General features: G+C 42.8%; 1 protein-coding gene across 1 annotated transcript in view; it reads left to right on the forward strand.

Moving 5' to 3' along the window:
- The window catches only part of BANK1 (B cell scaffold protein with ankyrin repeats 1), a 172031-nt gene that overhangs the window by 14081 nt on the left and 132300 nt on the right, over positions 1–25650 (forward strand). The window contains exon 2 of the mRNA XM_083456772.1: positions 5301–5702. Coding sequence (XP_083312898.1) covers positions 5301–5702 — 402 coding nt within the window. The remainder of the gene's footprint in view (positions 1–5300; positions 5703–25650) is intronic.

A 25650-nucleotide genomic window follows, 5' to 3' on the forward strand; every position in this document is an offset into this window, starting at 1 on the left:
AAGTGAATATGTCCATCTGCATCTTTTTCAACCAGACTAACAGGAAAAGGCAATATTAATCAAGTTACTTTTCTTTTCTATTCATCTTGCATATTAAGAAGTATTCTCTCTGGCTGAGAACCAGGAACTGCACACTATCTAAGGAGGAGGAGAAGCAACCTTACTTCTCAACACTATTTTTCATCCAAAAAGTAAACACATGTATGCTTCTAGCATCTCTAGGCTGGTAGACTGTTAGATGGCAAATTCATAAAGCAAAACCGAAATCAATTTAGGGTATGGGTAGAATAACCCAAAGCACTTTAGCAGCGCTCTCGGATAATGGGAAATGATGTGGGTGGGGGGTCTAAGTCATATGGCTTCAAAGAAATGTGCCACTAATGGAAAGGAAGATGATTAAAGGCTGCTTATAAAACTTGAGAGTGCTCTTAGTAATCAAGCAAGGTGCTGGCTGGAGAACACTGCTTTCTGGAGCCAAGACTGCTGTGTTCTTATGTTGGGAAATTCTTTCTTTAATCTTATAAAGACATGGGTGATTGAATTTATAGACTTTTTAATGCATGGAAGAAATGCCTATAGCATCATGGTAGAGCATAGGGATGGGTGAGTCTGTGGCTTTTGGTTTATCTCAGTTTTTTGTTCCTCCAATCTTAAGAACGGTTTTCCACATTTCCACATCAGTTTGCAAAAGTTTGTTGTCTTTTTAAAGAGAGCCCTCATGAAAATTCACCATGTGCATATTTTTGTACGCAACTTTGTCCAACGTACACATTTTTGCAAAGTAATTGCTTCCAATATGATGCATTCTGTATATTATATTTGGTTATATATGCACATTATTGCCTATAGCATCATGGTAGAGCACAATTTTTTTGTACATATGACTTGGCTGGAGAACAGCATTGCAAAATTTGGAGAAGTGCCAGTTTGGGTGGACTGCTGTGTTTCAGTTTGTGTATTGTTTTAGAAAGTGCAAATGAGATAGGTTTGCTTTTAAATGCAACCTACAATGAATTTGTGGCCCATCCCTATCTGCTGGCCTGCTCCCATCCCCTCCTATATCACCTGCATATATCACAAAAGAAAATGCTCATGTATTTCCTCAACGTCACAGAATCAATATTTCTTTCTGAGCAATGGTTAGACGCCACATTTGGTGGTTCTGTTATATTACGCCTTTATGGGTGGCCGCGCACCAGTAACCTAGAGAATGCTTTACCTTGTCAGAAAGCTCCTATTATGCTCTGGATGACAGCACACAATTGCCTCTTGTTCCTCATTGCAGAACTAATAATACATTTTTATTCCACAGGGCTTCCAAGTACAAAACAGGTGAAGCATAGCTTAATTTTGTCAAAGTGTGATAGGTTCTATTAAGTTTTAAGAGGGCAACATTCCCCTTAACTTACATTTTATACATGAAATGCAGGAGTTGCCTGTTTCTGCAGCAGCAGCAGCATGTAGAGGTCAGTGCTGAAACTACGAGGGAAGAATTAGGGGACCATTACTGAAATCCATTGTCTACCCTTCCTCATTTTTTAGCCAAATAATGGCCCTCTTTAGCCTTCAAAAACTGTAGTTAATGGGCCATCACAAAAGTTTGGGGGTGATCCTCCTTTGCCTGTCTCCTGTAATTCAAACACTGGTAGATGATCTTTGGTTCAGTACCTGGAATCTTTAGGTAGGTCTCCTGTCACCTACCTATTGGAGAGCCAATACCCATTGGGCAGACAATATTGAGTTAGATGGACCAATTCTCTGATGGGTTTAAGACAGCTTCCTATATTCCTGTGTTCAGTGGGGCTTAAGTCAGTGTTCCCCAGTCTTGTGCCCTCTTGTGGACCACAACTCCCATCTGCCTTAGCCAGCATGGCCAATGGTCAGCGTTGATGAGATTGGCAGTCCTAAAGATATAGACGGCATGAGGTTTTGAAAAGCTGGTGTGTGGGATTTCAGACATGCTTACCTAGGAGTAAGCCCCATTAAACTCAATAGGACTTACCTCTGAGTAGACATGCCTAGACTAGTGCATATCCCTACGCGCAATAATGTGTGAGTATGTCCTATTATATTATAGTTGCAGTTAATTATGTGGCATGAATCTGAACTAACTAAATGACAATTCTAGTAGAATTCTACCACCAGTAACCAAGTAAAATGACAGTATTGTAGTGGAGAGCAGGGTGCATTTCATGACCTCTTTTTAAATTTTTTTTAAAGAAAACCTTTACAAAACATGGCTTTGGGTTGCTTTTCTTCGCTGTCTCCAGCTGTGTTACAGTGTGACAATTGCTGTGGGAGCACAGTCCTATTATGCTTCCTGCAGAAATAAGCCTGGAGCAATTGAACTACCTATATTCATTGTTGTGTCACATTGTGCCATGCAACACATTGTTAATGATCAATAGACCTAGTGCAGCTAATAGGCTCTTATTCTCTACAGTAGCCATGTCACAGGTAAGATTATGCTTCACATGTCACTTCATTTTACCTCCACACAATGCAGCCAAGCTCCCAAAAATAAATAAATGTGAAGCCTGTCTGCTTTAATTTAACGTGAGATTATTAAAAAAAAAACATGTTTATATGCAGACCTATAAAAAAGGAGCACAAGACATCCCAGGAAAAGTACAGTCCAGAGAGGGAACTCAGAATTAACTCTTGTCTGTACAGTATTGTTCATTTTCAGTTTATTCTGAAAAATCTCACGGCCTTGCGTCAAGGAGGAGTTCCATTTGCAGCTGTCTTGCTTCAGAATCTTGTCAGGCTAGAACAGGGATAGGGGAAAAAAGATCAATTCAGGTCATATTTAAAGGTGAATCTACCTAACTCTGGGACGCGGGTGGCGCTGTGGGTTAAAGCCTCAGCGCCTAGGGCTTGCCAATCGAAAGGTCGGCGGTTCGAATCCCCGCGGCGGGGTGCACTCCCGTTGTTCGGTCCCAGCACCTGCCAACCTAGCAGTTCGAAAGCACTCCCGGGTGCAAGTAGATAAATAGGGACTGCTTACTAGCGGGAAGGTAAATGCCGTTTCCGTGTGCGGCTCTGGCTCGCCAGAGCAGCGATGTCACGCTGGCCACGTGACCCGGAAGTGTCTCTGGACAGCGCTGGCCCCTGGCCTCTTGAGTGAGATGGGCGCACAACCCTAGAGTCTGTCAAGACTGGCCCGTACGGGCAGGGGTACCTTTACCTTTACCTAACTCATACTTCTTCAAACAATATAAATTGAAACACAGGCATCTTTTGAAATTCACACTTGTACATATTTTACAGTGCAGTTCCCCCAGCCATGTAATGTGTACAAAATGCATACAATACGTGTGGGTATCATTGCAAGGAAGCATGTGTATATTAGGAGAAATTTTCACAGGAACACTGATGAATTTTCATGAGGACTTTAAAAAATAATTGCAAACTGGTGTGGAACTATGGAGACCTAAAGTTAAGATTTGATTATTATTTTTTAATGAGAAACTCACTTCCTGCCTGCGAGCAAAGAGGATCCTGGGAAAAGCTTCACAAAAGCTAATGCTTAAGCATCAGCAACCACCTCCCTTTAAATATTCTGAGAAGCTCAGAGCCTGAACGTTCACCTGTACTGAAGAGGATGAGGCTCTTCAGATGCCTCGACCTTCTGAGCATAGAGGCCAGTTTGGCATCCCACCCCCACGCCCCAAAAAGGAGAATGCATCAGCAAAAAAGAGAAGAGAGATTTATATGAAATTTGTGTGTGCTAATATATAGATGCAAATTAAGAAATAATGAGTCTAATTTAACCAGAAATAAAATATGTCTCACCATAGTAGGGAAGACTAGAGTGGCCAGATGGGTGGGATATAAGTAATTATTATTATTATTATTATTATTATTATTATTATTATTACCACCAGGTGATCTGTATGCCTGCTCATTCTGTTATTTAGATGTTAGCTGTTGGTGGGCAGCTTGAAGACTCCTGGCTCTTATGGTTCTTTACTTTTAAACTGGACATGGTTTCGGCATCCCTTCAACAACTAGAGGACTGACAGCCTTTCAAACAAAATACAGCCATCTCTCACTGTGCATGACCCATACAGCTCTGCCTTCCAACAGAAGAGAATAGCTGGTAGGGTCAGGAAGAATGGTTAGGGGCAGCTGCTGCTGCTGCACTCATGGTCAACTCATTCTGGCTAATAGCACGTCTGCCCTGAATATATATATATATATATATATATGCTTTCGTAGATTTTCACGGGTACAGGAATGCAGGTTTTGGTGTCCTCGGGTGTCTTCCCGTGTAAAAGTTGGGGTGTCTAGGCGACGTTTCGACGAGGTCTCACTCGTCATCTTCAGGCTGGTGCTTTCGGCTTCTTGTTACTGGAACAGAGCAGGATCTCAGTGTTTGAGTTCCTATAAATACTGTTGAGGAGGTGTGGTGTATAGCCTCCAATGTTCTGGGCAGAGAGGAGGTTCCCAGGCTAGTGTGCCTTTTCTTCTTTTGTTCCTTAATTACTTGAGGGATATCTTGAGTGATTTCTTGAGTGATTTCCTGAATCCCACTTAGGTGGGTCATTAGGTGTGGATTAGTTGCTAAAGCCTTCGTGTCTTGAACTCTTGAACTTTGTGAAGAGTTTTTCTGAGAAGATGGCTGTACTGCACTTGGTTGTGCTCTGGCTTGGCTTCGTGTATAGGGGCGAGCTGTGGTTTTGTGGCCTGTGCCAGCCAGATCTGTGTATTTATAGGAACTCAAACACTGAGATCCTGCTCTGTTCCAGTAACAAGAAGCCGAAAGCACCAGCCTGAAGATGACGAGTGAGACCTCGTCGAAACGTCGCCTAGACACCCCAACTTTTACACGGGAAGACACCCGAGGACACCAAAACCTGCATATATATATATATATATATATATATATAGCTGCTGGATTTTGCCTTAGATGAAATTCAGTGTGAATTTGGAGGTCCTTGCTCAGGTGAAAGAAAGCTTAGCAAGAGACTCTGGAAGGCTACCAGCATTGCTTAGTAACATTCAACTGCCAGTCCAGTTATCTGTTGTACATGGACTGGAAGCTGCCATTTTGTCCCTTCACCATAGGCAGCAAAATCCCCTAGGCTCAGTATGGTATTTTCTAAAGATCACCAATGTCAATGGATATATCAGGTCTGATCCAAACATGGCAATTTTTCATGCAAGTTTCATGCTAATTTCTTCATGAATGGAATGCGTTTGGGCTTGTGTGAACCAATCTTTAATTGCATCTGAAATTATTAGCCACTGATTTAAAGTGACGCTTATCTGTAAATCTTTTTCTTTTTCTTCTTCAGAAAATGCACAGGGCAGTCTTGCTATTATCCATGAAGAAGATGCAGAGGAATGGGCACTGTATTTAAAAACAATTTTCAAGCATCTCTTATCAGAAGACAGAATCTTGCTTTACAACATGGGATCTCCATCCATTCACCACCTGGGATTTCCATCCCTGGGATCTTACAGATGTAAACTGCTGATACTTTCAAGTGGACTTGTTAACTGTCTGAACAAAAAGAAAAGACGTTTTCTGGATAAGATCCTTCAGCCTCCTGAAAGGGTGGTTGTTTTGCTTTGTGGGATTGAAAGTTCAGACACTATCTATCAAATATTGAATATAGACCCACACAATCCATTGATTACCACTAATCAAGATCCAGAAGTCTACCTTGCAGTGATTACTGGCATTATTCAACAAGGTAACATCTTCCTTCCTTCCTTCCTTCCTTCCTTCCTTCCTTCCTCTCTCTTAAAAATCCACTTTATTTTCAGGGACTGGGGCACAGCAGATAGGTGTGCTTCGAGACAGTCTTAAAATATTCTGAAGCTCAGCAGTTGGCTCAACAAATAGTTTAAGCCTAATGATGATTTATTTGTCATATGGTTTTGTCCCAATAAGCAGGAATGGTTTTTATATTCTTTCCATCTGAAAAGCAACTTTGATGTGATTTGCATATATTACAGTAACATGGAAGGTGGGGGGAGAGAGAAGTGAACTGAAAGAACCTTTTATTGGAATTTTGTAAAAAAAAGAAATGCATGTATACATGCACATACTCTTTTCTTGAATTTTTTTGTAATGCAAGCAGTGGAGAATTCCGAATTAGGTGTCACCAACCTTTGAAAGTCACATTTGGATTTTTGAGTGATGGGGATTTCTGGTCACTTTTCTCCTCACTCCCTCAGATCACCCATCCTTTCCCAAGAGAGTAAAGATGCAGACAGATGTGTCACTTTTTTTTCTTTTTTTATATAAAATATTTTATTAAGTTTTGCACAAAAGGTTAAACAAAAAAGAAACAACAAGAAAAACAGAAAAACACAAAATTACAAAAACACAAAACATCAAAGAAAAAACAATAAAACAGCAATAAAAACAATTCCATTTTCTTAATATTTCTTTCATTCGCTTATTTCACCGACTTCCCCACACCTCCCTTCCCTGTATTCCAAATCTTAAATTTAATCAGCAAATCCCTTCCCTCTGCCTTCATTAATCCTTCTCTTAATTTTGGTATCTTAATGTAACTTAATCTCCTTGATATCTTAAAATATTAAGTCTTTTCGATTTACAACTTTTAATCTGATGTCATATGTCACTTTGTTTTTCAAAGAGAGCTCAGTAAAACTTGTATCCGGTAGAATTCGTCTGAAAGAGGAAGTGGGAAAGAAGGTCACTCGTCTCACTTCCTCTTTCAACTCTATGCATTTTCAAGGGAGGAAAAGCTAACAGAACTTATCATGACTAAGGGGACAGTGAGTGGGGAGCTCAGAGGCTTCGTGGGCACCAGGTGAAGACCTGAAGTGCACCATTGCACTCTCTAGAATTTCCTTGTGATTAGTGGGCATGGGGCGGCTAACAAGGGCGTGGACAGTCTGTGCTTCTCACAAGTGTGGATGTTAGGGGTGTGTTGTCAGCAATGTGTCCCAGCTCCCAGTGATCATGTGGTGCTTTCTTTGATTCAGTCATGAAAGGGGCTTAGGAATAAACAGTGATGGAAGTAGCAAGATGCTCCATAATCTGAGAAGGCCCTTTGTCTTGTCTCACCGCAGCCATGCCTCAACACTTGGTGAGACTCATAAAAAGGCCACTCCTCCTGATGTTTGGGAGCAGGGAGGATAGAATGGGAAGTCATCCCTAAGATATTCTAATGACATAAGCCAGTTAGGGCTTTTAAAAGAATATCATCAGCAGTGTGAATTGTGGTTAGAAGCAAATGGGCAACCATGCAAATTGGACCCAGGGAAGTGAGCCCACCAAGATCTTTGCAGCTGAATTCTGGACCACATGAAAAGTTCTGAAAACATTTCTAAGGTAGCCCCATGGTTGTCCTTAGTTCTTACATAATGACTCAATTTGGCCATAATTGTGCGTCCAAATATTTTATTTACCCCTTTTTCTATTGCACAAGAGACCTTATAACTTAGGAACATAGGGAGGTGCCTTATACCAAGTCAGGTCATTTAGCTCAGTACTGTCAACAATGGCAGCGGCTCTCTGAAGTTACTGGCAAGAGTTTTCCCAGCACTACATGAAAATGATGCGGTTTGAACTTGAGATCTTTTCCATGCAATGCATGTGTTATGTTACTAAGACACAGTCCTTCTCAAGGTCTTCATTCTTCAGTATTTGGAATATATTCTTCATATGATAGTTGCTGTTGTTATGTAAGTTGGCAAGTACAGCTAACTCCTGTGCGTGGTTCTCATGTATAAAATAATAATAATCAAAAGCTTCAAATATTGTACAAATTTGTACAATATTCCAGCAATACTATAAATTGCACAAATGGCCAAGTTCACTATAGATCAGTGATGGCCAAACTCGGCCCTCCAGCTGTTTTGGGACTACAGTTCCCATCATCCCTTACCACTGGTCCTGTTAGGGATGATGGGAGTTGTAGTCCAAAAACAGCTGGAGAGCCAAGTATGGCCATCACTGCTATAGATGATAGAAACGTTTTCTTTTCTCTTTACTTTTGCAGCATAAAGGATTATAAGTGCCAGGAACTTCAAACAATATGTCAACTCAAAAAGGTAAAGGGACCCCTGACAATTAGGTCCAGTCGTGGCCGACTCTGGGGTTACGGTGCTCATCTTACTTTACTGGCCGAGGGAGCTGGCGTACAGCTTCTGGGTCATGTGGCCAGCATGACTAAGCGGCTTCTGGCAAACCAGAGCAGCGCACGGAAACGCCGTTTACCTTTCCGCTGGAGCGGTACCTATTTATCTACTTACACTTTGACGTGCTTTCGAACTGCTAGATTGGCAGGAGCTGGGACCGAGCAGTGGGAGCTCACCCCGTCACAGGGATTCGAACCGCTGACCTTCTGATCGGCAAGTCCTAGGCTCTGTGGTTTAACCCACAGCGCCACCCAAAATATCAAATCATTATATGGTAACCATATTCCCTTAAAATTACTATAGAGCAGGAAATGGTTACCATATATCCAGATATTTCCCCGAGTATGTCCTAAATGTATTATATTTAAGTTTTTAAATATAAGGCAAAAGGCAAAATGTGTCTCAAATTAAGTACCTCTAAGTCAATGGAAGATTTAAGCATATATCTAACTCTCTCCAATTCAGATCAATGGGACTTAAAAGTACTTAATGCTGGCTATAAAAAAAATGTGTACTTCATTAAAAATGTAGCTTCCCAGTTTAAAGTATTCAACCATGCTTGAAAACCAAAGATGTCACAGGAAAAGGAACTAATTGTGATGTATCTTCATTCTTTCTGCACCACATCACCCCTGCTATAGTGGGAATACGGATAGTATCCATCAAGAAACTGCAAAAGGACTATATGAACTAAGAACATTTTAGTAACACTGCAGATGCATAAAGATTAGTGTTGCTCACAATTGCCTCCCAAAAGGAATTCAGACATGGGGGGGGGGGGGGGTTTGCGATAGAACTGTCTATGCAAATCCTTACTTTTCTTCTCCTATGCCTTATGGTTAAATTCTTGTTGAAAATACTCTTGAAGCATATAGCTAAAGATTTCTGATGTGTATCTGTTGCCTGAAAGAGGAAAGTATTTACGTGCACTAACAAAGTGAAATAGACGTTGTCTCCCCACCACCCCCAGTTAAAATACTTGGCAAGCATGTTTTCTTTTTCCATATGCAAAGGGCCCATTCTGTGAGCCTAAAGGTAAATTAATGAGAGTGTGTGCAGTACAAATCGTTCGGCAACATCCAGCCCATAGCTTCTCATTATGGGTTTTTCTTGTCCCTTGAAAGTATGCTAGAAAAAATATTATGAGTGTAAAAGAAGCACTCAAAAGCCATAAAAAAGCATTTTAGTTTGCATGTGCATGAAGACTAGGTCCATTTGTCCCAGTTTAATGCTAGAATACGCTCAGGGAAATGTAGGAATTATGGGCCCACTTGACCTGTAAGAAGCTTGCAAAGCACTGCATGTACCTTAATTTCCCAGAATGGTGGTATACATAATGTTTCTGGTAAAATAATATTCTGCACACTATTTCGGTCCAGCAGTAACTTGGAATGAGAAACTTGGAGGACCTGTAACAAAAGCTCTGAAACACAAGCAGGGTTTACTTGCCTGGCTGTTAAAACTGGATGTACCAAACTCCTGCAGCCATAACATCCTGAACATGTCTGATCTCAGAAGCTAAGTCAGATCAGGCCTGATTGGTACTTGGATGGGAAACTGCTTGGGAACACTGAGTGCTTTAAGGCAGGCATGGACAAGAGAATAGTTTAGTCATTGTGGTGGGTTGCCACTTTTGGCAGCATCTGAACATTCAGTGAAATTTCTAGTTCAGTCTTCTTGAGAACAACAGAAGAGCCCTGCTGGATCCTATTTCCCACAGGAGCAAAGCAGAGGCATTTGGGAAGCCCAGGAGTAGGGTATAAAGGCAATAACTCTCTCCTGTTGTTGTCCCCCATCAATGGGTACTTTGAGGTTGGAATGCTTGAGCAATTTGCTCTTTGTGGATTCCAGCGCCAACACATCTGATTAGCAGCTCTTGGACTAATGTCTAAATGACAACACAGTTATCGTTTGGATTTCACATTTCTCTGAATTTGGGGGAATAAGGACCATAGCTCAGTGGTAGAACATTTGCTCTGCATGCAGAAAGTCCCAGGCATCTCCTTTGGCACCTCCAGGTACAACTTGGAGAGACTTCTACCTGAAACCCTGGTGAGCTCCTGTCAGTCAATGTAGACAAAGCTGAGCTAGGTGGACTCAGTATAAAGCAGCATCCTATGTTCTTCCTGTGAGGTGCAGTTCTTGGCTCAATGTGTAAGAAACAAGAGAGAGGGGTGCCATCAATTAATTAATATGCCACAACTGCCAAAGTGGCTTCTAAGTGGGTGACAAGTATAAAAGCAGCTACATATATCTATATCTATATCTATATCTATATCTATATAGATGCATAATAAGAACATAAATAAAACAATTCAGTTGAAACATTAAAATAAACATTCGCAACTAAGGTTTATGATAAGACAAGTCTATTAAAACAGTGCAACAATTTAACAATTAAAATAGGAGATAGGGGTAATGCTGATCTGGACAAAATGCTGATTTGGGACACTATATGCATTTAGAATATGCATGTTTTCTGAGAAAATACTTCAGAAATGCTAATTTTCTGAGAATATAGGTTAAGAGGCATATTTAAATAGGAATTTCATTCTTCTGTCTCTGACTCCACCTTCTTTAAAGCTTTTTCTGAATTCAAAAAACAAAAACAAAACCCATATCTTGATTCCTGCCCCCCATCTCCAAGAATTCAGTTCATTTTGACTAGAGAACCTGTCTAGTACAAAATTGCTTCTTTTTCTAGCTGCATTGTCTTTTTTAAATAACCTGCTTGTCACCAAACTTTTATACCTCTTAGTTCTGAACACGAAGAAAATAACTTTGCACTGAAGTGAAATGAATCATCTCTCGGGGTTGAGAGAAAAGCCAATTATATACCCATGGGATATATTACCAGAAATTACAAACATTACCTTGAATGCTAAATACAGATAGTTACTTAGAAGCAAAAAGGTTTCCTTTCTCGACTGACATTTCCCCAAGTTTCTGGCTAGAGAGTTTAATTGTGGAGGAGGATTATTAAGAAAGAGCCTTGCTTTTCTACATTTTTATTCCAATCATCTTTTGAAATGTCTAGAGGAGTGCAGACATACATGTGGATAGATTCTCAATACAAGAGAAGAAATCCCCATTAAGCCAGGCTCCCCTCTGTGTGGTGGAACTTGTGAGGGAAGTCTATAGGATCTGCAGTCTAGGCCTGGCCCCACCAATGAACTTCTGCACATTCTTCATGTGAAAGAAGCCTATGAGGCCCCAAGACTAGGGTGGGGAAGAAATTAGATCCAGCTGGCATTTAAAGGTGCTTTGTTCCCTAGAAAAATGGTGCAGGAACGCTGCCCTGTCCTTCCTACTTCTGTGCCAGCGGAAGAAGGAGGGCTGCTCTGTGGTTAATGAGTGAGGAAGATGGCTTCCCTGAGCACCAGGTCTGCAAACTGCCTGGTTCCTCCTGCTTGCGCAGGCAAGCCGAAGAGGCAGGGCAGCTCGCAGGGCTGATGCACAGGGAAGAATTCTTCCCTCACCTCAGCGGTTAGCCCAGGAAGCTGAAGAGCCTCATTAAAGCCCCACTCTGGCTCATGACTAGACCCTCTCCAGAGCCCACAGAGGATGTCCTCTTTGTGCTCCAGGGAGAATCTTCTCGTGAGCCAGAGGCATGTCTGGGGAAATGTGCCGGAACCATGTTCTGGTGTGTTCCGGCTGATCAAAAACCCTGGCTCTACCTGCGTTATGCTTTCCAAAACAATATGCACACTTAAAGATGGGTATCTTTCAAAATCCACACATCTCTGAATTTTGCAATGCATTTCTCAAGCCAAGTAATGTGCACAAAAACGCATATGCTAGAGTAAAGTGTGCATAAATGTGCGTACAGTCATACCTCTTGTTACGTTTGCTTCAGGTTAAATCTTTTCAGGCTGTGTCCGTGGCAACCCAGAAATACTGGAAAGGGTTACTTCCGGGTTTCGCCGCTCGTGCATGCACAGACACTCAAAATGGCGTCACACGCATGCACAGAAGCAGTGAATCATGACCAGCACACGCGCAGAAGTGCAGACACGGGTTGCGTTCTGTTCATGTTGCGAACGGGACTCTGGAACGGATCCTGTTCACAACCAGAGGTACCACTGTATATTAGTGAAGAGAACATACAGAAATGCTTTACGTTGGGCTGAAACTATAAATATTAGGAAGCATATGCTTGACAGCAGCGGGTGGCACACAGCGGTGGCACATGGCAGTGGCAGGGCCATTGGCTGGGCACCCACAGCAAAAATATTGTAGGTTCCAGGGGTCCCTGGAGTTGGTGCCAGTACCCTGGGGATTCGCTCGGGGGCTCCCCAGCTGCTTCCTCCCACTACTCCTCTACAACCAGCCAGTTGATGACAGTCTGCATAAGCTTTCTGCAAGAAAATCAGAAGGAATGCTCAATAAACAGGTCACCCGTAGAAGTCCCAAGTAAAGTGGACTAGGGTTATTATCGCCCTATTGCAGATGAGGCCTGATGATGGATGACTAAGGGTCATCCCAGAGAGTTCATGGCTCAGCTGGTCCCTAAATAAACCAGGGACACCCAGCTCATGGATCTTGCTCTTAAACAAAATGCTCCAACTGGCACTCAGACATCATTGTTGTCAAAATATCCGTTTCTTGGTGAATAAATAATTAGAAGATTAATTTGAAGGAAGAAAGTATGCTTTTCCCCCGTTGCTGCCAGCAAAGTGTCAAGTTAATAAACATTACCTAGTGATGAGAGGTTATGAGATACTGGGATTAAGGAGCAGAGACATGGGATAAAGCACACCTTTTGAACTGTGTTTTCAGAAGTTTGACTGGCTTGAAAACTGAGCCAGCATGAATCACTTGGCACTCAAATCATGATATAAAGAGAAACTGGATCCTCAGTGTTGGCTCAGCAAAATGTCGCCATAGTTATGCAAGCTCAGAGCATTGAAAAAGAGTTTGCAGAAAGCTTGCATTTTCCCTGTAAAAAACAATATCCTATAAACATATGCAGGTGGGACTTGCAAGAAAATCTTTGACATCTTTCAATTCCAGCTGGTCAGTACAAGAATTTTATAACCAAGATATATTGCTTTAATTAACTTTCTCCCTACCTGCTCCTTTCTGTCGTTCAGATTGTGAGCCTGACTATCTTATCCTTGAAGTTTACAAGTCTCTCTTTTTTTGGACAAAAAGTGGGATAAAATGATGCTTCGAATGCAATACATAGATAAAATGTTTCAGCGCAAAGTCTCTGTTCTGGATTTCAAAGAGGCATGGCTGGTGGCGCAGTTTGCCTTGGGCAGAGCTGCATTGCTGACTTGGTTTCTCCATGCCATACATTATTATTAGTTGCCAAGAGGGAGAGAGGGGAAGGAGCATTGATCTTGGTGCAATGTGGGTGCAACAGTGAATGTGGTGGATTGACTGAGCTCCCTGCTGCTTTGCTCCCCCTGCCCCACTCTACTGCTTAGAATCTGGCCATGACACCTGTCAAGGCTTCAGGAAAGCTATTCCTCCCCCGGTTGCAGCAACAGCAGAGAAAACAAAGCAGAGTCCTTTTTAATGAGTTTTATTCAATCCTTATAGTGAGAGAGGGATGCGGGTGGCGCTGTGGGTTAAACCACAGAGTCTAGGGCTTGCTGATCAGAAGGTCGGTGGTTCGAATCCCCGCAACAGGGTGAGCTCCCATTGCTCCGTCCCTGCTCCTGCCCATCTAGCAGTTCGAAAGCACGTCAAAGTGCAAGTAGATAAATAGGTACCACTCCGGCGGGAAGGTAAACGGTGTTTCCGTGCGCTGCTCTGGTTTGCCAGAAGCGGCTTAGTCATGCTGGACACATGACCCAGAAGCTGTATGCCGGCTCCCTTGGCCAATAAAGCGAGATGAGCGCCACAACCCCAGAGTCGGCCACGACTGGACCTAATGGTCAGGGGTCCCTTTACCTTTTTAATAGCAAGAGACAAAAGAACGCAACAAGCCTTAACAGTGGCGTTGCTCCAAACTGGGCTTCTCCTCCCTCGCAACAGCATCTCCCTTCACAGTGGCTGCTTGTGGCCAAATGTCTCTGATTCTGTTTTTCCTGCACCCTTAATGAACACCGAGTTCTGGGATGTGTCAGTTGGCTGCCCTGTCACAATTCCCCTCCGCTTCTTCTAAAATTTCCCAACTCTTTTGTTCGTCTATCTCTGAGCCGTTACCTTCCTCTACCCCCTGCTGTAAATCAATGCCTCAGTCCCCTTCTCCTGCATCAGGAGAGGGTGTGTGTGTGTCATCTCCTCCATTCCTCATCCGTCTCGCCCTCTTGAATCCAATCCCTGGCAACACCTGACATTAGGAAGCAAGGTCAGCAACACAGCCCTATCTGGGTTGCCCCATTCCATTCCATTTTATTCCATCTCCCTACTTTATTTTTATGTCTCCACTTCCCACTGCATTTGAGTTAGTATTTGATAGCTGCAGAGCATACTCTGTCCCTACTGGGCTGCTTTTCCCCCTGAAATTTTTTGCACTGCTTCAAACCTTGGGCCTCCCTCAAGCTGGCTGATTTCGCCCTCTAGTGCATTGAGTGGTGCAGTTTTGGCTACATAATCGATGCCACTTGCCACCTACAATAAAATAAAATAAATGATGGTTGCCCCTATATTGCCCCAACAGAATGGTAATAAAAAAATTGGAATAGCTCAGCCCATTAAGTGCAAAGAATGGTGAAATCTGTTTTCTGGAAACATACGTTAGCTAACTTGTTTCCACATTTGCTAGAAACAAACACACTAGAAACTGTGAGAGCAGGGACCGCTTCTCAACCAAGGTCAGACACTTAAATTCTAAGTATTAACAAAACTGCAATGTTTAATTTCCCCCAGTTTCTTGGCAAAGGAGAAGGATAGGGAGCGAATCAGAGCAGGCGAGGCCCAGCAGAGAAGCTCCTATGGCAGCAGGGACCCCTTCTGAACCAAAGTCAACTTTTTAGTTTAGTAAGGTGCTATTTGTAAAATTGCAATGCTGAAGTGTCTTCAGTAGTTTTGCAAGGGAAGAGGATGGGGAGGAAACAGGAGCAACTTGGCCACACCACTGTGACTTCTCATTGGCCATGCCCTCATGACACCCTAGGAGCCCTGACAGGTCTAGTGAGCACCACCCATCATGACTGGTGGGGCCCATAGCACTTCCGACATTTTTCCTTGGATCAGCAGCTACAATGCAAGACCTCTGTGTGTTTTTAAAGGCATGTGTGAGTAGCAGGGATTGTGAGCCAATCATGCTACATGTCCTTTACAGCATCATGTCATTATTTTAGAACAAATTCACACGTTTTGAGTGCGCACAGGTAAAAAATACCCAACGACCACTAAACACTTTAATCCAAAAACACTTCTTACTGAAGTGTGAAAACACTTCTTACTGAAGCATCTGCCTCATTCCAAGCACCACCTAGTATGATCACTTGTTGCACAGTCATGGAAAAAGAATATGGTTTCTTCTCCTTCTTTAATTCCCTTTGGGTAGCATCATGTGTAGCAGAATGTGTTCTTCTGGGTTGAAATAGCACAGAGTCTCCTTTGTATACGAGAGCATTTTGCTGGCATGAAGCCATCAGAGATAGTTGTTGTGTGCATGCCAGAGAGCTACTCCACATATTAGAGTGAGTAAGAGTTGCAGAATGAAATCTACACTGACATAATGTTTTAGTGGCTTCAGCGACTGCCAAATAGGTTGCTGACTATTCAAAAGGATTGCATATAAAGACCTGAAAGGCTAGGACTCCAGGGGGATCTCGTTTGTTATGAGCAGCAGGAGTTACCCTACCCGTTGTCTGAGCCAGAGGCTCCCAAGCTGTGGTCTGCAGACGATCAGTGGTCCATGAGCTTCACTGGGGTGGTCTGCAGTGGGTCTGCATGAAAAAGTAACTGTGAATGGTGGGCACAACACATTAAAATGATTTTAATTGCATATTTATTGCTTCTCTAATTTCTTATATTTATATTCCATTTGTCCAACAAACTGTTGGTCTCTCCATAGGAATACAGGAAGCTGCCTGAGAATTGGACCATTGGTCCATCTAGCTCAGTTTTGTCAACATTGACTGGAAACAGCTCTTCGGAGCTTCAGTCAGGGTACCAGCTTGGAGATGCTGGGGATTGAATCTTAGAGTTTCTGCATGCAAAGCAGATGCTCTATCACTGACCTACAGCACTTCCCCTTGATATAGAAAGCAAACTCTGGATGCTTGGAGATGGATGAATTGGTCTGATCTTTCCCAAGCCAGCTAATAGGAAAAGGGTCCTGTTAATCCAGCCAGTCTCCTCTGTTGCATATGAAGGATTTTCTCCTGAGCACCATTTCTTTTCCTTCCTTCCTTCCTTCCTTCCTTCCTTCCTTCCTTCCTTCCTTCCTTCTTGCTGTTATCTTATTTCTAAAGAGCCCCAGGCAGCAATGAATGAAACCCAACAGCAACCAAAGACTTATGGATAAGAAACAAGGGTTTTTACATGACTCCGTAGATATTTATGGGCCACAGACATTTAAAAGCTTATTTCCATGAAAGAGTATCCAAGCATTCCACCTTTCTGTCTCACACACTGAGCTTATGGAAGAGTGTCAGTTCTGTTGCCACTGAGAAGCCACTGCCCTTTTACTCACACTCTGGGCATTCTCCAAAACAACCCCAATTTCACCACCAGTAAATGGGGCGGTGAAATTGGGAGGGGGGGTCAGCAAAATCTTAGTTCCTCCTCCCTTCTATATCCCAGATTATATTGTACACTGCAAGTGGACCTGGTCATTGGATCTCTCCAGTACTAACAACCTGATCCTTCACCATCTAGTAAAGAGAGGTATGAGAGGTTTGTGATTTAAGGGCTGCTTCAGACCTAAGTAGTGGTACTTGAGACTGTACAAAAAGCAGCGTTGGTGATCTGGAGGTAAAGGACATTATATTTAGAGGGGGAAAATGGATGTAATGGTGTGCTCTTTGTGGACACTTCAGAAAATAAACAAGGGAAAGGCTTTTAGAGGGGTAGTTGTGTTAACCTGTTTTAGCAGCAAGAATAACAGAGTCCTGTTAAAAGATTAACAAATCCCTATGAAGACCAGCTTAGGAAGGAAAGTCCATTGAATAATGAGGAAATGTAACATCATGCAGTTTTTCTTAGGCTCAACTGCATCAGAATGAGAGAGAATCATGCTTGAATTCTCCTCTACACAAATGCCTTCCTGTGCATGAACAACTATGGACACAGGCTAGCTTAGAGTGCTTCTCTCTGAAACACTAGTTTCTGGTATGCAGGCAGAGAATTTTTGTGTGTGAAGGAAACATAAAACGTGTGATACCCATACAGGAGTCTGATATGGTACAGTTCAGAAGAACCTGTATTGCATGAGCCAGTGTGGTGTAGTGGTTAAGAGCGGTAGTCTCGTAATCTGGGGAACCGGGTTCGCTTCACCCGCTCCTCCACATGCAGCTGCTGGGTGACCTTGGGCTAGTCACACTTCTCTGAAGTCTCTCAGCCCCACTCACCTCACAGAGTGTTTATTGTTGAGTGTAGCCGCTTTGAGACTCCTGAAGGGGAGTGAAAGGCGGGCTATCAAATCCAAACTCTTCTCTTCTTTTCCTTCTACTGCACAATGCTGTCTAGATCAGTTTAGGGTTTAGAATTTCAAACTACTGCTCAGTAAACAGACATTCATGTACTTTCCAATTACTTCAGTGGCTTCTTATCCATGCAGTTGTATTCAGCATTGCATCTTTAATTAGATTTTTTTTGGGGGGGGGTGGGGAGGAATTGGGATGCCTTTTTGCCTTAGAATCAGCCAAACCTCCTCATGTGATTGATGACATTTATCTCCTACAATTCTCTCTATTTGATTTGCAGATGCTGTTAGTTTTGTTCAAGCCTTTGGCAGATGCCATTAGGTTAATGCACTTCCATAGTTCAGTTTGCCCTAATATAGTGTTGAGAAAATGAAATTGGGTCGATGTTTATCCATGACTGTGCCTGAACAGCAAGTTTTATTTCGTACAAGTACCTCTGCTTTTGTGACACCTGGACACCTGTACCCATTGTTTTACCATTGGGCCTTGGAACTGTACTCCTGATAATTGAGACAATGGTGGGTGGTGCGATGGTGCTGTGCTACGCATCTGATTTCCATCCAGCTGAGTTACTGCAGGATGGCAAGTCCAATTATTCTGCAGGTGATAGAGACAAGGACTCTGAAGCTGAAGGGGAAAGGCATGGAGAAGTAATGCTATCCTCTGGCTCTGATGACTCCACTATAGAAGACCCTGGAAAGCCTGAGCTTCTCTTGCTACATTGTGGTAGCAGACCCCTGGAGAGGGATGTGTGCCTTTAAGCCAAGCAGCATCTTGCAGCACAGGTGGTGGTAAGAGTCAGGCTGCACCTGCTGCTATCACTATTTAAGGGCTCTGTTTCAGCTTTTCATTGCTGGGGAAGCTTCAGAGCACTGTGTTTGCCTGAGTCTAGCCTGAACCCCACTTTGCCTTGAGCCCAGAAGGAACCTCACCTTGTCCTACATCTGGTTGACCCTCACATCACAGAGAAGGACACCTGGATAAAGAGGGGCAGGGTGAGGTCAGCATGGTGCAAATGCAACGACAGAGACAATCTGGCACTCCTGCTGGCCCATTTGCACCATGCTGAACTCACTGCCACTGCGTCCCTCCCCGCAGCAACTCAGTCAGAGGAGAGGTGAGTGGCAAAGCCCTACCACACTGTTTGCTGTTATACACAGATTACTGCTGAAATCATTACAGCATACTCTATGGTGCCTATTTTTCAGATGGACTTTTTTTTTAAAGGAGTGTTTTGAAGCCTCTTTTGAACCTGGACTACTTACTGAAGTCCAGGCAATATAGATATGAAACTAATGCAGAAAAATTGAGTGCTGTTGCCCCTGTGCGCATGACAGGTGCTGAAAGGGTTAACTTATGTTAGTTGTGACATGCCTTTCAGTATCACTCCCATGAGGGCAGAGAATCATGCAGAACGTGAATATCTGCAACTGTAAGTGACCCCTCAAGAAAAGCATGTGTTCTACCACTTTACCGTGTTTATATGAAATTCTCAAACCAATTCAGAGTGAGGACATGATTCTGGAAGAGGACTTGTTCTCACTCTGGGATAGCTTGCTTGCCCTTTGTGATGTGATCATGTGCCCAAATCATGCTGCATCCTGAAGGCACTTACTAGGGTAAAAAAAGGGCTATTTATCAAACAAAAATGGAGCCAGAGCTGCAAAGAGGCTCAAAACGAAGGGCTGTTGCTGAGATAAATATGTCACCTGAAAGTGTGTTGGGGATGTCTTCCATTCTCTCTCCAACATCTCCTAGGAAAGGGCATCCTGAACAATCTCCACAAGTATGATGGGCATATTTTCCATGTGGGGAAAATGTTTACAAAATGCGCACATGTATACCAGTTTGGCTCATCCCTAGTTTTAATCATCTTGAAAACCACAATGCATTACTTGCCTTTCTGATATGTTGGCTTTTGCAGCTCATGCAGAGGTCAATATTTATGGGTACTGGAGAAGCAGTCCAAAATTCTACAATAGTCTCTTTTTGTGCAAAGTTCCAGAACATATTCATGCTTCGTATTCTCAAGAGTGCCTGCCAGACAAAGTGATGCTCCTGCTCCTTTCCTCTGCTCCACAGAGATATTGGCTGGTAGAAGGACTGTGTGGGTGTGTGGCACATTTGGTATGTGGTGACATTAATATGTATGCATGGTGACATCACAGCATCTCATTTCTGGCTCATGATTGCAAAGCAATTTTAATAAGGCATGGTGGATGTGAAATTTTTTGGACGTTCAGTTTGCGGCGTGATCTGAGCCTGAGCTGAAATTTTCTAGAGAGTGTTCAAAGCAGCCCTTGCCTTACCAAATGTATTTACAGTTAAGTGTTGCAACGTTGGCTGGGATGTGCATGGTCACAACACCATGTATTTGGGTGCACTACCCAAATACAAATTCTATATTGGATTCTGCTATAAAACTCTCTGAATTAATCTATGACTTCTGTCTGAGGTATATGATATCATATACTTAAGCATAATGAGCACTGTATCACACAAATATGAATTTGGCCGCTGCAAATGGAAGCATTTGATATTATAGTATTATACTGCTAGGTGTTTTTCCACGTATTACATTGAGTTCAGAGGATTTGTGGCATCTGATAGTGTTTGGCTTAGGTGTTGTCATAGAAGTTCATGAACATTCTATGTGACCTATGCAGTACATACATTCTGAATATGTTCTGGCTATGTAAAGAGTTTTGTTGTTGTTTAGTCATTTAGTCCGACTCTTCGTGACCCCATGGACCAGAACACACCAGGCACTCCTGTCTTCCACTGCCTCCCGCAGTTTGGTCAAACTCATGTTTGTCGCTTCGAGAACACTGTCCAACCATCTCATCCTCTGTTGTCCCCTTCTCTTTGTGCCCTCCATCTTTCCCAACATCAGGGGCTTTTCCAGGGAGTCTTCTCTTCTCATGAGGTGGCCAAAGTATTGGAGCCTCAGCTTCAGGATGTGTCCTTCCAGTGAGCACTCAGGGCTGATTTCCTTCAGAATGGATAGGTTTGATCTTCTTGCAGTCCATGGGACTCTCAAGAGTAGCACATAAATATTCTCCATATTCTGAACACTAAAGGGTTAGGAAAAATAACCCACTGCTCTTCTTGGCAACAGTGCTACCTATTTTGTTCTGGGCAGGGCTTCAGAGCCAGAGGAGGATTTAGGGGAGCATGACCAGTTGGGTCACATTGAGTGTGGAACCTTGGGGGTGTCACAACTACGCTGTAGAATGGAAGGTGAGAGGTGGGAGACACTGAATTTTGGTGTGACACAGGGTGTTTCTGAAATTTGAGAGCCCAATGCCCACCCCTGTGGGAGCTAAGAACATAGGAAGAGTTCTGCTGGATCGATCCCAAAAGCCCATCTATTCCATCTCCATCTTTTCGTAATAGTCAGCTAGATGCCCCTGGGAAGCCTGCAAGCTGGGCAGGAGCCCAACATCTCTCTCCCTTCCATTCTCAAACAGCAAATAATAGGTGGGGAGCCCCACTGCTTCCAGCAAATGCAGGAGTTATAATATACATACAGTAAAATCAACTGCTCACTACAGGGCCTCTATTTTAATTAATTGGGAAGTTGTGTGCATCCAGTGAGTTCCTACTGTGCTCTATTGGTGTTTCAGGTAGTGTAGTGCAGTTTGATCCTTGCATAGTGGACCCCCTCAGCGTAGAACTGCCTGCTTGCAGGGTTTTGATGGGAGGGAGAGCTGCTGGGATCAGACCTGCAGAGCTTTTAACTGAGTACTAAATGGCTTTGCTCTCTGTTCAGCCACAGCCTCATGACAGCTGCAGATCATCTTGTTTTGGGCCCCCACCCTCTCTTTTGTTGTACTTGCACAGCAGCTGCGGCAGCCATACCCCCCAGCACTTCACAGGTGAAAACAAGGATATGCTTTTAGCGCTGGTGCTCATACCAAGGATCACTTTGCAAGTCCCACCTGCTCCAGGTTTGCACATTGTTAAAGGCTCTTCTCAAGTTCTGTATGCTGTGTTCCTCTACCGTAGCATCGGGAGTCTCTTTGGGGTAATGGGGTTGGTTCAATCTATTGAACAGCAATATGTTCTAGGAGCACAACACTGATTGCTCAGGTTTGGGGGTGCTTCCAGAGGGGGACCTTATATCACAAATGGGCCATTCAGTTCTGTTTTTTTTTTTCCTGTGTATGTGTTTTACACACCTGACACCTGCAATCCGTGCATTGTTTCATCATCAAAGGTCCATGAATCATGGTTCTGCTGAGTAGCCAGTGTGGTGTAGTGGTTCAGAGCGGTGGACTGGTAATCTGGTGAACCAGGTTCGGTTCCCCACTCCTCCACATGCAGCTGCTGGGTGACCTTGGGCTAGTCACACTTCTCTGAAGTCTCTCAGCCTCACTCACCTCACAGAGTGTTTGTTGTGGGGGAGGAAGGGAAAGGAGATAGTTAGCTGCTTTGAGACTCCTTAGGGTAGTGATAAAGCGGGATATCAAATCCAAACTCTCCTCCTCCTCCTCCTCCTCCTCCTCCTTCTTCTTCTTCTTCTTCCCAGTTGTCAGTTGTGGCTGTCACTGATGTGATATTTGTATTGGGCATCTCTGACACCTGTGGTACACACAAGCAGCTTGTGGAGGGGGAAGAGTCAGATCCCTAGCTCATCCTATCACATCCTTCTCCCTTTGCCCACTCTCAAACCCAACACCAGGTGATAGTCCAACTTTGGAGGTATGCGTAAGATATTGTGCTAGACATTGAGTACAGGGGCAGTTTCTAAGGACAGGGAACCTGGAAACCTTCAGATATTGTTGAACTACAACTCCTATCATCCCTGACCATTGGCTATGCTTGTTGGAGCTGATGGAACTTGGGAGCCCAACAACACCTAAAAGGCCACAGCTGCCTCATCCTTCTCCTAAAAGGAGAGGGAAGTTGCCATTGCTAACATAGTGACCAGATCTGTGCATCTCTGTTCCATCATGCAAATCAATTAAGCAATTATTTCAGAGGCAGAAAGAAAGGGGAGAAAAGTCTAATAAAAACAACAACACCCCAGGTAAACGAAGCAATCCTCAGAGCAGCAGTTAAAAATTCTTAATAACTATCTCCTACCTCCTTTCTATAACCCCAAAATATCCAAGAGCCTCTGCTTATCAGATAACCAGGCTTGCATAGCATTCTGGCAGTTTAGGTTTTGATGTGTCTAACCATATGCGGTGACCTGTGCTCTTGAATAATGAAGGCTGCATATGAGGACGTGATGTGTTTCTCTTCCTCGAGACACTAATTGGATGAAAAATGCTTACACCTGGTAAAGCGAGTGGACTGGTGCAATAGAGAGACTCCTTTTGCTTATAAAGCAGAGCTCATATCAGTACCAAATTTTATTGTTGGTATCGCCCATCCACACAAAAATGTAATGGTTGATCTCATAGATGTACACAATACAAAGATTCTTTTCAAGTTATCCATGTGATTTTTTAATGCATGTGCTTCGAGAAAGAGAAAGAGAGAGAGAGAGAGAGAGAGAGAGATGTTTTATGCTTGGCAGTAGACCTAAAGTGCATTTATGCGCATGCTGCAGGCTGGTGGCCCTCTTACATTTAGAAATATGGTGGTAATGTGTCCCATTTTATAGAAGGCAACCCTCTGTTTAAAGGAGCCTTCATGAGGGGCTGTCTGGTCCAAGCTCAGTTTAAAGATAAAGGACCTTTAGAAAGCATAGCAAGAGGGGCCTTGAAGCTGCCCATTAACAGTTAGCACTTGGGCAGTAGACTGAACAGGTGGACCAGGCTAGTCTTCCCCAGTAGTTTGTTATATACATTTAAATTATAGTAATGATGTCTAGATTTGCATTTATATCAATAGCTAGTAAACGAACGTTTTATGCAAATCTGTACTCTCCCGTATCCTTCATTTTCATGGTGTGTAAATGGCCACTCTATTTAGAAACAGTGTAACACGCACAAAATTATACGTAGTCCATGGTTAGTTGTACTCATTATGGCATTTTTATCTCATTCAAATAGCAGAGGCCAATGAGCTTCATGAAGCCTTGTTGCTTTTGATTCTGATATTATTAATATTGCCATCATCAATACAGTTGTGGAATATGCTCCGCAGTAGTGCATGTTGGCTGCCTTAATTCTAGAGAGTCTTAAAGGTAAAGGTAAAGGTACCCCTGCCTGTACGGGCCAGTCGTGTCAGACTCTAGGGTTGCGCGCTCATCTCGCTTAAGAGGCCGGGAGCCAGCGCTGTCCGAAGACACTTCCGGGTCATGTGGCCAGTGTGACGAAGCTGCTCTGGCGAGCCAGCACCAGCGCAGCACATGAAAACACTGTTTACCTTCCCGCTATAAAGCGGTACCTATTTATCTACTTGCACTTAGGAGTGCTTTCGAACTGCTAGATGGGCAGGAGCTGGGACCGAACAACGGGAGCCCACCCCGCCGTGGGGATTCGAACCGCTGACCATATGATTGGCAAGTCCTAGGCACTGAGGTTTTACCCACAGCACTACCCGTGTCCCTTAGAGTCTTAGATCACAGTAATTGATATCCGTTAGCTTCCTTCCATGTAAGTGTGCTTATGAGCTCAGCCAAAGTGCTGGAAGACTAATCATATGAGGGGGAGCTTATGGAAATGGATGTGTTTTTTTAAAGGAAAGAAGAATGGATGTGTGTGCGTTGGCAGCTTTCAAATACTGAAAGGATGCTAGAAAGATAAAGCAAAACAATTGTTTGCCCTCTGCACTGAGGATGTGACTAGGAGCAATCAGTTAAGCTACAGGAAAGCCAATCTGAGTCAAACATTTGGAATTCTGTTTGTACCGTAAGAGGAACTTAACCACATTGTGGAATCCCTGGGTACTTTCAAGAAAAGTTTGGAGAAGGCACATTAGGAATTTTTAAATTTTATAAAAATAAAAATACAAATCTCAATCATCATATTATATACATTTATTCTCCCTCCCCTGGACTTCCCTCAACTCGCCCTCTACTGAATTATCTGATTTTATTTATTGTCTCCTGCATTTTTTTTATATAAAAGTAACTTCCCTTATCATTTCTTTAAATTATATGTTATTGTGAATAAAGTTGTGAACGTTTATTCAAAACCTGCCAATGAATCCAGTCTGTTTTGTTGTTTCTGCAAATAGACTGTAAATGGTTCCCAGACTCTTTTAAAAAGTCCTTTTTGTCCTTCTCTCGTAGTTTATCTGTTAGCTTAGCCAATTCTGCATAGTTCATCAGTTTTTCTTGCCATTCTTCCTTTGATGGTATCTCAAATCTCTCATCAGGAAAATTTCAAATGTAGTCTCTCCTTTTTTATATTAGAATTATATGATTAAAAAAATAATAATCATAAGGAATTTATGCAAAATGTCCATTAAGCTTAGTCTGAGTTTCCCTTCTGAGTTCACTGGCATTTTTCTGTAGTTTATAATGGAATGAATTGATATACAACAGTTAAAATTATTCTTTACACAACTATCTTCTCATTTTTTCCCCTTTTTAATCTAAACTTTTCTCTTTCAAGTTGGGGTTATTCCATTTACGCATCACTTCCCACTCAAAAAGTTCCGAAGTGATTTACACAGTGAAAAATGCCTTAGAAACATACAAACATGAAAAACTGTTTTAGCTGGACAATGGTGTGCTGCTGCTACTGCCCAGAAGAAGAAAAAACCTAAATTGCATTTGCCTGGTGCCAAAACAATGTCAAGGTTGCAGCCAGGCACACCCATGAATGTGGGGCAGGGGGTGGGCTTCTACAGAGAATCCAATATGCAACAGATTTCAAAAATATTGCATTTTTTCTGTTTAGAAAGAAAATGTTAACCTTTACCAGAAAGGAAAGGAAAATGAGACTGAATTATGGAGCAGCCTAATGCCTTTTACTATTGCATTTGATTTGCACTTTTAGAAAGCAGCACTTTCTATATAATTCCCTTAAGTCTAAATCATGTGGGGCACACTCTCCTCCTTTAACAATTC

Source organism: Podarcis tiliguerta, assembly GCF_965153285.1.
Source record: "Podarcis tiliguerta genome assembly, chromosome: 9".
Classification (NCBI taxonomy): Eukaryota; Metazoa; Chordata; class Lepidosauria; order Squamata; family Lacertidae; genus Podarcis; species Podarcis tiliguerta.